The sequence below is a fragment of the Quercus suber genome, unplaced genomic scaffold (assembly GCF_002906115.3).
Source record: "Quercus suber isolate HL8 unplaced genomic scaffold, Cork oak 2.0 scaffold_785, whole genome shotgun sequence".
NCBI lineage: Eukaryota > Viridiplantae > Streptophyta > Magnoliopsida > Fagales > Fagaceae > Quercus > Quercus suber.
The window spans coordinates 133,442-146,503 of NW_027070221.1; the positions used below are offsets into that span (position 1 = coordinate 133,442).

Consider the following 13,062-nt stretch of genomic DNA (forward strand, 5'->3'; position numbering starts at 1 on the left):
CAAAATTCTATTCAAATTCCGTCACCTTTGCCAATTCAATTCATGTAGGCATGGCTAATTCTGAATCTTTTCCTTGTGTTCTGTATTCATAGTCAAGTTTTGATGTGGGAATATCATGATTTTTTTTTTACCAAATTCCTTGAGTTCTTTTGTCTACTTGAATTCTTGATTGCTTCGGGGTGATTGTCAACTCATTGTGTTTGGAATATTTACTGGCATGTAAGACGGGGAAAGGAGGGGACCTCAAAATTGGTTTTAGAATATCACTCTGCTGTGAGTTGGTGCTAACAATTAGTATTACTACTGAAGGAGTGATTTAGATTTTCACTATTTTGACATTAATGATAGTACTGTAGTAATTATCAAAAAAAAAAAAAAAAAAGAAGATATGACAGGATTTGAAGGGCATACACATGATGGATAGTTATGGTAGCAGAATAGTTGCGGATGGGATAAAATGAAATAACAAGCAGTATTTGCGGATCAGGATTGCATTTTATTTTTTCTTTTCAAATATATTCAGTTTGTTATTTTCAATTTGTATTCAAATCTAGACAGGAGTTGGGTCCTATGTTTTAGGATTAGATTTTGATGAGAATATCTCATCTTAGAATTGGCTATTTATGTACTCAAGAAAAGATCAATGAGCTAAGCACAGATAATTCCAACTCTGAATTTGCCTCTCAATTCTAAGAGGAGAATGGCCTCCCTTCCACATCACTGTATATTCAGCCCCTCACTTGCTTTAACACCAAATCCACCCCACACATCCTAGTTCATAACAAGCATATATAGCCATTAAACCCAGAAAGGGTTGGACAAAGTGAAAGTGCTCGCTACCAATTGTGGATCTTGTTGCCTATATTCCTCAACTGAAGAGTCACCAGTCACCACCATTAGTGGATGTCGCTGCCTATTCCTCTTTTGATCATTTAGGTGTAATGATGCTTAGACAGAACTTTAAGGCTGGTGTGGAGAGCATTTATTCGCGTTGGGGTTGTATTTTTATGTGTTTGGCATCCCTTGATGATTGTGTAAACTTCCAATTCGGTTCCACTCTCCACTAAATCATGAAAGATAAAAAGAAAATAAACTCCTAATCCTAATAGTACTGTAGTAATTATCAAAATTTAAAAAAAAAAAAAGAAAAAAAAAAAAGAAAAAAAAAGGATTTGATAGGGTTTGAAGGATATACCCATGATGGATAGTTATGGTAGCAGAATAGTTGCAGATTGGATAAAATGAAATAATAAGCAGTATTTGCGGATCAGGATTGTATTTTATTTTTTCTTTTCAAATATATTCAGTTTGTTATTTTCAATTTGTATTCAAATCTAGACAGGAGTTGGGTCCTATGTTTTAGGATTAGATTGTGATGAGAATATCTCATCTTAGAATTGGCTATTTATGTTCTCAAGAAAAGATCAATGAAGCTAAGCACAGATAATTCCAACTCTGAATTTGCCTCTCAATTCTAGGAGGAGAATGGCCTCCCTTCCACATTACTGCATATTCGGCCCCTCGCTTGCTTTAACACCAAATCAACCGCACACATCCTAGTTCATAACAAGCATATCATATAGAGCCGTTAAACCAAAAAAGGGTTGGACAAAGTGAAAGTCCTCACTACCAATAGTGGATCTTGTTGCCTATATTCCTCAATTGAAGAGTCACCAGTCACCACCATTAGTGGATGTCGCTGCCTATTCCTCTTTTGATCATTTAGGTGTAATGATGCTTAGACCGAACTTTAAGGCTGGTGTGGAGAGCATTTATTCGATTTGGGGTTGTATTTTGTTGTGTTTGGCACCCCTTGATGATTGTGTAAACCTCCAATTCGGTTCCACTCTCCACTAAATCATGAAAGATAAAAAGAAAGAGGTGAAATATTTAATGCATAGTGTGTGTATTTGTCTTCCTTTGTATAAGAGTGTACTTTATCTGAGTCTAGTATACGAGACACATTCACATGTGAGATAGGAATGCAACACACTTGGGGTATGGAACCAATATAAACTTTCAAATTTAAAAAGGAATGATGTTTTAAATCCATTTCCTTTAGATGTTTATTTTTGAGTAAATATTGAAATTTAGCATGACTACTTGTACATTACTTCTATTTGAAGGTGGATGAGTTGCAAACATGAAGTAATGGCATGTTTTTGTAACTTCTTGATTTTTTGTTTTTGATAAATTTGATAATTACTTCTTGAATATTGAATTTAATAAAAAAAAAATGAAGGTGCCAAGATTTTCATTCTACACTTCCTAAGTTTGAGCATAATTTGGAAGTGAAAATTATGCAATAATAAATGAAATCAATTAATTAAAAGAACAGGAAAATTTTAGGGAGAAAGTAATTGTTGTGTGATTCATAGTCGATAATTCAAAGTTACTAATATTTTACTTTTACTTTGATGGTCCACGGATGATTCTTGCACAACAGCCATGATTATTTGAGATAGATTTGGTAAATTACAATTTTTTGCACTAGACTTGTTCGATTTTAGAAATTTTTTTCTTTGAATTGCTTTTCTCTAGAACAGGCTAGCAACGAGAATCCTCTTTGAAATCTCAGTCTCTAGGTAAAATATTATGGTTTGAAAGAAAATGATTGAGAATCGTCTTTTAGAGATTATTCTATTGAAATTGAATTTCACTATCGCATGGATATTTATATAAAATTTTACACTTCATAGAAGAAGGACGGAAAGCCAAAGTTGTAACTATTCATATGAGGATTTCAAAGGAATAAAATATATTAGAATAAAATAACGATAAGTATTCATCTGTTTGGTGATAATTTGACATCATTATAAAACGGTAGAATGCAATATTTTAGTCAAATTTCCTAAAATGCTCATATTTTTGTCTATTCGAAATTTATATTTTATATTAAAAAAAAAAAACATTTATGCCATCTTCTATGAAAATTTTTGTGGGGGAAAAAGCCCAAATCTACTTAATGGGCCCGGAACCCCTTGTTAAGGACTATTGTATTTCCGAGGATTAATAGGTGGTTGGAGCGGTCCATCTAAAGCAGGAAGCCTAGAAGCAAAAGGGGAGTGTCGTCCGAAGAGGTTACCATTGGTCTGAAGACGTCTTGCTCCTCGGCTATGATGAGCCTTGATCAAACGAACGTGTGGAAGGTCCGACTAATCTTCCCAACGATCCCAACGGTAATGATAGGTCCTGGGTGGATCCGGAAATGATCAGAACTAAAAAAATATTTAAAGGAAAAACTGCTACCACCGCATTTAATGAGCTGCAACAGCTTTTCTAGCCACATTTATATGGAGAAGACCCCTGAACAGTGCGACCTCAGCTACCGCTACTCACAAAGAACTAAAGTAGACACATGACGTGACATGCACTTGAGTAGATGCGTGGATGAAGAACAGGTGGACGATAGAGATGATAGGAAGGGATGCTATATAAAGAAGAAGGGTCCCTGATAATGGGGGATCGGAAAAGAGAAAGAGAAAGAGAGAGAAAAGCTTTACTGTAACTCTGAACGCTGTAATCACTGTTCACTTAATAAAACACCTCTTCGAACATTCATTCATGGAGTTATCTGAGTTTTAGTTCACGTTATCATCACTACGCGTAACCTAGCCAATTGTTCTGTGCTTCATAACCAGCCCAACTCTTTCGCCCACTCTCTACAAATTCATTGTTCTGAGTTCATTGGGCCTTTAACCCACATCCTTTGGGCTTGGGCAACAAAAACTGACCCCACAATTTTCTTTATACCATTTTTATGAACATAAAATCTAAATTTACCTACAGGAATATCATGATGTCTAACAAAACAAATTTGAAATTAAAAAAAAAAAAATATATATATATATATATCTAAATTTACCTACAGGAATATCATGATGTCTAACAAAACAAATTTGAAATTAAAAAAAAAAAAATATATATATATATATATATATTTGTAGACTTGGTAGAACTAAACTACATTATTTAAAAAGGGTCATTGAAATTAAAACATTCATTGAAACCTATTTTAAATAAGAAAATCATAAGGAATTATTGAAAATGGGGAGAAAAAGTATCTATGGAGTCCAAAGAAGCACTTCTAAGGAAAACACAATCAAACAATACTAACCTCATCACACGTGCTTTCGCGTGTGCAATGAGGCTTTTTTTTTTTTAGCAAAAAAAAAATGTGCTTTTATTTTATATATATAATTTTTATTTTGAAAATCTAATTTATAAGTGAATAAAAAAATTTGGAAATTAATAGCAGAGTGATCGTATTTTTTAGGCAATATTTTAGTGGGAGTTAGAGTTGTATTTTTACAGAATTATCCATTAGTTTTGTTTCTACTTAAACATAAGGTTGTAGGGGTATTTTTGAACTAAAAAATGAGTAATCCAAATAAGGAAAGCCTCTTAAATAATAGTATGGATAACAACTTTTCATTAGGAATCAAACACAATCAAGTAACAGTTTTGAGAATTTTTTATTTTTGAAATTTCGAAGAAACCTTCTTAATTCTTAACGCACTCAAGTTTTTGCCATATTAAGAACTATAATAACTCTTTTAATATATAGATAAATTTCTTTATTGGGTTTTGCGAAACCTAACCACTTTCAATCGTGTGAATAAGCATCTTTCTTACTTCACCTTAATTTCATTGATTTTGCTCAACTCAATATCATAAAAAGGGGGATTTCTCTAATCTACAAGCCCATTTCTTAGCCCAATGGGCAGCTCTTTTGCATTGGACTGGGCATCCAAACATTTTAAAAGGGATGGACCCAGCAGGCTCCTTCTGTCACGAAACTCATCTCCAACAAAGTGATATGTGTGCACGGGTTCTTTTCTCTGGGAAGAATAGAAAACTGCATTAACTCCAACGAATAGTAATACAATTACAAGATACAAATATTATTTCCCAAAACTGAGTGAAATGAATTTACGAAAAATTAGGAATTGTTTGGTTTCAAAAAGTGGTGTATTCAGTTTTTGTATTCTTTATTTTATATTCAAATTCTAAATTTGAATAAAAAAAAAGCATTTATTTTTATATTTGGTGATGTTTGGTTAGTTTTTTTGAATACTGTAAGGTTGAATTTAATCAATCATTCTGTTGGCTTTATTTCGTGCCAAATTTGCTTGTAATTCAATATTTAGAAACTCTGTATTTAGGTGGGAATAATGTAAGGGTAGTGTGTGAGAGAGTGTGAAGAAATGCTCAAGATTGTGTAGTGAAGTAGGGACTCGTGACTGGATCTCGCAGGTGACTCGCGACTGGCAAGCCACCAGAAGATGTACACGAGTGAAGCATGCAGAGAAGCTTAACCGTCATGCCAGCTGTAACACTACAGGACAAAAAGCCCAGACTGGCCATTCAGTTAGCTCGCGGTTTGAACTCGCAACTTAATCAAATCACCAGCCAGCTCTGTTTTGAAAAAATGACTCTTCGCATTCCAAGCACCCACCACTATATATAGATCATTATACCCACAAAATGTAGAGAGTTTCCAGAGAGAATTTTGAGAAAGAAACTCTAGAGAAAAACAAGATTGACTCATTTACAATCTTTTCATAAAGACTCTTCAAATTTCTTTACACTCACCTTCTTCATTGTTACATTCTTGAGAGGTTCTTACCCAAATTTTTTTCTCATCATACCCACATTTGTGAGAATGCTATTTGGTGCATTGGGAAGCAATTAGGAAGAGACCAATGTTTATTAGTTGATGCTATGGGTTATAGCGGAATTCGGTAAGTTAAAGAAAATAAAGGTTTGGTGCAACCTCATTGGAGTAATAAGTTTGGAAGGCTTAGGTATAATTGGTAGATTAGGCTTGGATGATCTTTTGTTGTTCATGTATCCCAACTTCATTCTTTAGTGGATTATTGACCGCTTGGAGGGCCTCGGAGAGGTTTTACGCCGAGGGTTTCGGTTTCCTCTTTGATAACACATTGCTATGTTGTCCTTATGTTTGCATCTTTCTTCCCATAATCTTTGTCATTTAATTTCTGCTATGGATGTGATTTTAATTGGTTTAGATTGTTTATTAATTATGTTATTAGCTTATGTTCATGTTCCGAACATTTATTGTTTGATAATAAGCTTAAATTGGTAATTTGTATATGGAGGTCTAAATGTTTATAATGTTTTACACGCTATTTGAACATTCAAATACATATTTTGGATATCGAATACATTATACTTGTATTTGGTCATTGTTTTATATTTTAAAAAAACAAAAATTAGTTTTTCTCACTCATATATATCACATTACTAAAAAAAAAGTAACTTTATGTTTTTACAATATTTACGAATATGTTTATTTATATTCATAGAAAATAAAACCCCCCCAAAAAGTTATATTCATTTTTTACCTTCAAATTCAACTTTTAGAATACGAATATAAATATTAAAATCAAACCAATTTTTGGGTTATAGGACCACTAAAAACTGAGAATGAAAAAAAAAAAGGTTTTTATTTTCATAACCAAAGAGGCCTTAACGCCTGTTTGGTTTTTTATTATTGCTCTTTGTTTTTTCACCTTTGTCTCAACTTTTTGTCAAGTGGAATCATCCATTATAATATTTGAGCTATGGCCGACCAACTCTTCCTTCGGAGCAGCTTCAGACTGTTAGTCTTCACGCGGAGTGATTATTTTATTTTTTACGCGGAATCACTCCTTATTTTATTTAGAGCAGTTCAACTACTTCGTTGGATTTCAACTTCAACTACTGCTTCTGCTCTCCATCCAAAAACCAGTTCAATTACTGCTTTCTGCTCTCTTGTGATCTAATCTATCTTTCAGTGTTTTCTTTCGCTTACCAAGAAGAAATGGCCGAAGCAATCCCGTTTGGCGTTGCGCAGACGATCATTGAAAATTTGGGCTCTATGGCTTTCGCAGAGATTGGATCCGTGTGGGGTGTCAAAGATGAGTTCGAAAAATTGAAGGATACTGTTTCCGCTGTTCAAGCTGTACTTCTGGATGCTGAGGAGCAGCAGGTCAAGAACCATCAAGTCAAGCACTGGCTCATGAGGCTCAGGGACGCAGTCTATGATGCGGATGACTTGCTGACCGATTTCTACACTGAAGATTTGCGTCAAAGGGTGATGGGTGGTGATCAAATGGCAAAGAGGGTACGTACTTCTCTTACTACTTTCTTTTCGAGTTCAAACCAACTTGCTTTTCGCCATGATATGGCTAAAAAAATAACATCGATGAGGGAGAGATTTGATGCAATAGCAAATGATATGAATAAGTTTCAGTTTTTAGTACGTACATCAGAAACAAGGGTTGTGACTAGGGTGAGGGATCAAACTTACTCATTTGTATGTGAAGAAGAAGTTATTGGGAGAGAAGAGGATAAGAAAGCCATTATAGATCTATTATTGGACTATGATGTGCAAGAGAATGTTTCGTTTATGTCCATGGTGGGGATTGGAGGGCTGGGGAAGACCACACTTGCTCAATATGTATACAACGATGAGAAAGTGAAGAATTATTTTGAGTTGCGCATGTGGGTGTGTGTCTCTGATGTTTTTGATGTAAAAACAATTGCTGAAAAGATAATTAGATGTGCTGGTTCAAAACTTGAAAACCCTGAAATGGAGCAAGTGCAAAATGAACTTCGTAAAGCACTCAACCAAAAGAAGTACTTACTTGTGTTGGATGATGTGTGGAATGAGGATGAGGATAGGTGGTATAACTTGAAAAGACTTTTGATGGGTGGCTCAAAGGGAAGTAAGGTGGTGATAACTACACGGACAAAATTGGTTGCAGAGATTACTAGCACCATCTCACCGTATTATCTAAAAGGCCTCTTGGAAAACCAATCTTGGTCTTTATTTAAGCAAATGGCATTTAGAAAAAGGCAAGAGATGATTAATCCTAATCTTGAAGAAATTGGAATGGATATTGTACAAAAATGTTATGGAGTGCCTCTTGTTATAAAGGCGATTGGGAGAATACTATACTTCAAAAAGACAGAGGATGAATGGTTATATATCAAGAATAAAGTACTTACAAATGTAACTCAAGAAGAAAATAATACTGGCATTTCACCAATTCTAAAATTGAGTTATGATCATCTCCCATCACATTTAAAGTGTTGTTTCACTTATTGTTCATTGTTTCCTAAAGATTATGAGATTTCAAAGCTGAGATTGATAAATCTATGGATAGCACAAGGATTTATCCAGTCATCGAATGAAAAGCTACATGTGGAGGATGTTGCTAATGAGTACTGTATGGACCTACTTTGGAGGTCCTTCTTTCAAGTAGGTAGAGAAGATAGTTTTGGGAATATAATTAGTTTTAAAATGCATGATTTAATCCATGATCTTGCACAATCAATCTCAAGAGTTGAGTGCACATATATTGATTCAAATATAGAAAATGTCAATGAGAATGTTCGTCACCTATCAACTGCATATCACAGAGTTCTTAAGAAGGATTTAAGCTCCATATTCAAAGCAAAGAAGATACGCACGCTCATTTTAAGAACTGATCCAGGTGAGGAAGAATCAAGTTGTCAAAAATCACCTCTTGAAATACTTTTTTCTAGTTTAAAATGGTTGCGTGCATTAGATCTACAACGCTCAAATATTACGACGGTGCCAAATTCTATAGAAGAGTTGAAATATTTAAAGTACCTTAATCTTTCCTTTAATAGATTTGAAGTTCTCCCTAGTTCTATTACTAAATTGTTGAATTTGCAAACGTTAAACCTCACTGGTTGTTATAATCTTAAAGAACTACCGGGAAACATTCAAAATTTGTTCAACCTCCGGAATCTTGAGTTGGAAGATTGTCGCGATTTGACTCACATGCCACCTGGAATAGGGCAGTTGACTTCTCTTCAAGTATTACCGTTGTTTATTGTAAACGAGGAACTTACTTGCGCTGGTCTTCCGGAATTGAACAAGCTAAATAACTTGAGAGGAAAACTAAGAATTACAATTAAGGTACGGGTGAAAGATGCCGCCTCTAAAGCCAAGGCTGCGAATTTGAAGGACAAGCAGTATCTTAGAAAATTGGAATTAATATGGGATGATGGGCTGGGTAACGATGTCGCAGGTGTTTGTGAAGATGAAAATTTAATGGAAGGCCTCCAGCCACACCAGAATTTAAAAATGTTGAATGTGGAAAGTTACCAGGGTGTGAGATTTCCGAGTTGGCTTCCTTCGCTGACTGGTCTTGTGATATTAGAAATATCAATCTCGCTGTGCCAACATCTATCGCCAATGTATCAACTCCCAAATCTCCGAAATCTATCTCTAATAAATATGGATGGTCTGGAATACATATCAGACCGGGAAATCACTGAGGAGATCTCTGCTTCATCATCATTTTTCCCATCCCTAGAGTCACTCAAATTGCGGAATTGCCCTAATCTAATGGGATGGTGGAGGAGGGATACAGTGGGTGTGGCAACATCAAGTCATCAATGCCAGCCGCATGTATCATTGCCTTCTTTTCCTCGGCTTTTACAGTTGGAAATTAGTCTTTGCGAAAACCTGACTTGCATGCCGTTGTTTCCAAATCTTGAAGAACATCTACGACTGAGAGTTTCCAGTTGCAATCCATTGCAACAAACAATGAATATGACAGCAATCTCTTCGGTTCCCTCTTCTTCGAACTCCTCCCCTCCTCTCTGCAAATTACAGTCTCTATCTTTGTGTAGGATGGAGGACATAGAGTTTCTGCCAGAGCAGTGGTTGCAAAACCTGGCTTCTCTCGAGGAGCTACGGATAGAGGGATGCAATAGACTAAAGTCTCTATCTCTGTCTCTATTTATGCAACATCTCACCTCCCTCAAGACGCTGCTCATTAGCGAGTGCAAGGAGGTTGATCTATTCTGTGATGAAGACACACAATCTGTTGGTGTCAGCCCTCAAATTACGGTACTTGAAAACCTTAAAATTTCCAATTTGCCCAATCTGATATCACTTCCCGAAGGGATTGGCAACTTTACTGCACTTCAGAAACTTGAAATTTACAATTTGCCCTGTCTGATATCACTTCCCGAAGGGATTGGCAACTTTACTGCACTTCAGAAACTTGAAATTTCCAATTTGCCCTGTCTGATATCACTCCCCGAAGGGATTGGCAACCTTACTGCACTTCAGAAACTTCAAATTTCCAATTTGCGCTGTCCGGTATCACTTCCCGAAGGGATTGGCAACCTTACTGCACTTCAGGATCTTGAAATTTCCAATTTGCGCTGTCTGATATCCCTCCCCGAAGGGATTGGCAACCTTGCTGCACTTCAGAATCTTGGAATTTACAATTTGCGCTGTCTGATATCATTCCCCGAAGGGATTGGCAACCTTACTGGACTTCAGAATCTTGGAATTCACAATTTGCGCTGTCTGATATCATTCCCCGAAGGGATTGGCAACCTTACTGCACTTCAGGATCTTGAAATTTCCAATTTGCGCTGTCTGATATCACTCCCCGAAGGGATTGGCAACCTTACTGCACTTCAGAATCTTAGAATTTCCAAACTGCCCTGTCTGATATCACTCCCCGAAGGGATTGGAAGTCTCACATCACTCGAAAGATTTGAAGTCCGTTTTTGCCCCAATCTGACATCACTTCCATCAGGAATGCATCGGCTCTCCTCTTTACAAACCCTGATAATCATTAGGTGTCCCCACTTGAAAGAAAGATACCAGAAGGGAATTGGCGAGATTGCTCATGTCCCAGATTTTCAATATCGAGATTAGTAAGAATTAAATTCTTGTTCGGCAACTAATATCCTTCAGCTTCTTCGGGTAAGAACTACAACTTGTACTATTTCTTTTCTTTTTGTGCCAACTTCTTTATCTTCTTCCAATTTATTTGCAATTTAATATGCAGATTTATTCAAAGCACTGTACAAAAAACTGAAAGGATGCCAAGGAAACATGGACGATTGCCTAAAATTGCTCACTGATGAACCCAATTCTTGTTTGACACATTTTGTTTGTAGATAATTCTTTTACCAACGAAAATAATAATATTTATAAAGCCTATATAGGTTTGAAATTTCTTATTCACAGCCATCGTTGAGAAAAATATTTGTCCAGGTTAGATAGGCAACTTATTACATAACATGTTTTAAAGTTAATTTATATATTCATAGCTTTGGCTTTTAGCATATTCCAGAAAGATATGGGTGCGTATTAGTTTGTAAACAAAGCCATCAGGTTGATGGATTATCAGCATAAGTAGTTGATTCAACATATTAGCAACAGTAAATGGATTATGACCAATTTTATGTTCCATAGAGTGAATAGCTGTTGTCCTGGACAAATATTCCGTTAATATGGATCTCAAAAGTTGAGACACCATAAGAGCAGAGCCTTGCTTTGCACTTACATAACATGGATTTTCTTTCATCTTTGATGTAGTCTTGAATGCTTAGGGCTGCTTAACTTAACATAAAGGCATAAAGTTATAATCCAGCCTTTGTTTGAAATCTATTAAAATCATATAAATTGGAATCTTGTATGCGCTCAGTCCAGGAATTCATTTTTCTGATAAAAAAAATAATTAAGTTGAAGATGGTAACAAATAAAATAACATAGATAACAGTTAAGGAGTAAACAAATGTTTATAAAGAAATGTGAGGCCTTAGTGCAATTCTATTGAAATCTAGTTCCTTGTAATACAGTAATTTCTTATTTGATATCTGTTATTTCTAGGGAATGCCCCTAGAAGAAAATCTTCTTGCATTAAGGTAAAATTTTGGCAGAGAAGAACTTAAAAATAAGGCTTTTTTATAAGAATATTCTCTAGAAGTGGTGAACTTTCTATATTCCTTCAAAAATTGAAATCTGTCTTCATTATGTACTAGAGCATTGGACGAAAATCTTCAGTTTTCTGTTTTTTTCCCACACAGGCGTGTTCCCTTGATGAGACATTGAGACTGCTTAATATTATAGAGCTGAATCTTTTCAGTTTTTGCACTCAAGCTCTGGAAATTAAAGTACATATGATATAGACGTTGAGAATATTTATGTTAGCCCATCTGAATTTTGAAATATAGTTTAAGAAGATTTAAATTGAAAATTCTGACCTTCCATTTCTTTTCTAGAAAATGTGAAGACAATATTAAGACATATGTCTTGAAATGATTTTTTGCAAGATCTCTGGCAGTAGAGCAAATGCTGATTATGGATTTCAGTAGTTCTGAATTAGGACAAAACCAACTCTTTAGTTTCACAACCTGAACTTGCTTTTGTTTCACTAGTTTTTTTTTTTTTTTGATAAGTAACGAAAATTTTATTAAAAAACGAAAAATAGCCAACCCGAGTACATTGGGAATGTACTATGGGGGCTTAAATCAATAACCAAGATTACAATGATCAAGTAACGTAGGAAGGGAAGAACAAAAAAAATGACAAAAGACCACACTCCAATCGAGGAGAGTGTAAAAAAAAAGACTTAATCTCTAACATAGAGCGTTCACACCCTTCAAAACTTCTAGCATTCCTTTCGCGCCAAATACACCATAACACACAGTGAGGCACAATTCTCCATAACTCTATATTTCTATGTCATCCAAACTTACCCTACCAAGACTCAAACAACTCAATAACCTTCTGAGGCATAACCCAATGGATTCCAAACAAACAAAACACCAACGACCACAACTCACAAGCAATGGGGCAATGAAGAAGAAGATGATCCACTGACTCCTCACAATTTTTACAAATATAGCACCAATCAAGAACTATCACATGTTGTTTGCGAAGGTTATCTGTTGTTAAAATCTTACCTAAGGAAGCAGACCATGAAAAGAAAGCTACCTTGGAGGTACCTTCGATTTCCAAATCATCTTCCAAGGGAAGGATAAGATGGTAGGAGGGTAAAACAAAAGATACAATCCTCTAACCTCAAAACCTTTACTCCTTGCTGTCTTCCAACACACCCGATCCGGACCTAATCCCCGTACCTTCGAAGAGTAGACCAAATCCATAAACAAATCAAAGGATTCTTGTTCCCAATCTTGTGGAGGACGACGAAATTTAGCATCCCACCTTAAGTTGCTCTATTTATCAATTTCATCTTGACAAACCTAGGC

General features: G+C 35.5%; 1 protein-coding gene across 1 annotated transcript; it reads left to right on the plus strand.

The window, feature by feature from the left end:
- Positions 1–6,569: 6,569 nt before the first annotated feature.
- LOC111999911 (putative disease resistance protein RGA3) lies at positions 6,570–11,133 on the plus strand. The gene is made up of 2 exons (XM_024032017.2): positions 6,570–10,768; positions 10,854–11,133. Exon 1 carries the CDS (start codon positions 6,827–6,829, stop codon positions 10,718–10,720), a length of 3,894 nt encoding a protein of 1,297 aa, XP_023887785.1. The 5' UTR covers positions 6,570–6,826; the 3' UTR covers positions 10,721–10,768; positions 10,854–11,133.
- The last annotated feature ends 1,929 nt before the right edge of the window (positions 11,134–13,062 follow it).

Bases quoted from the DNA above. Each gene is read 5' to 3' on its own strand.
- LOC111999911 (XM_024032017.2), top strand. From the start codon at position 6,827: ATGGCCGAAGCAATCCCGTTTGGCGTTGCGCAGACGATCATTGAAAAT.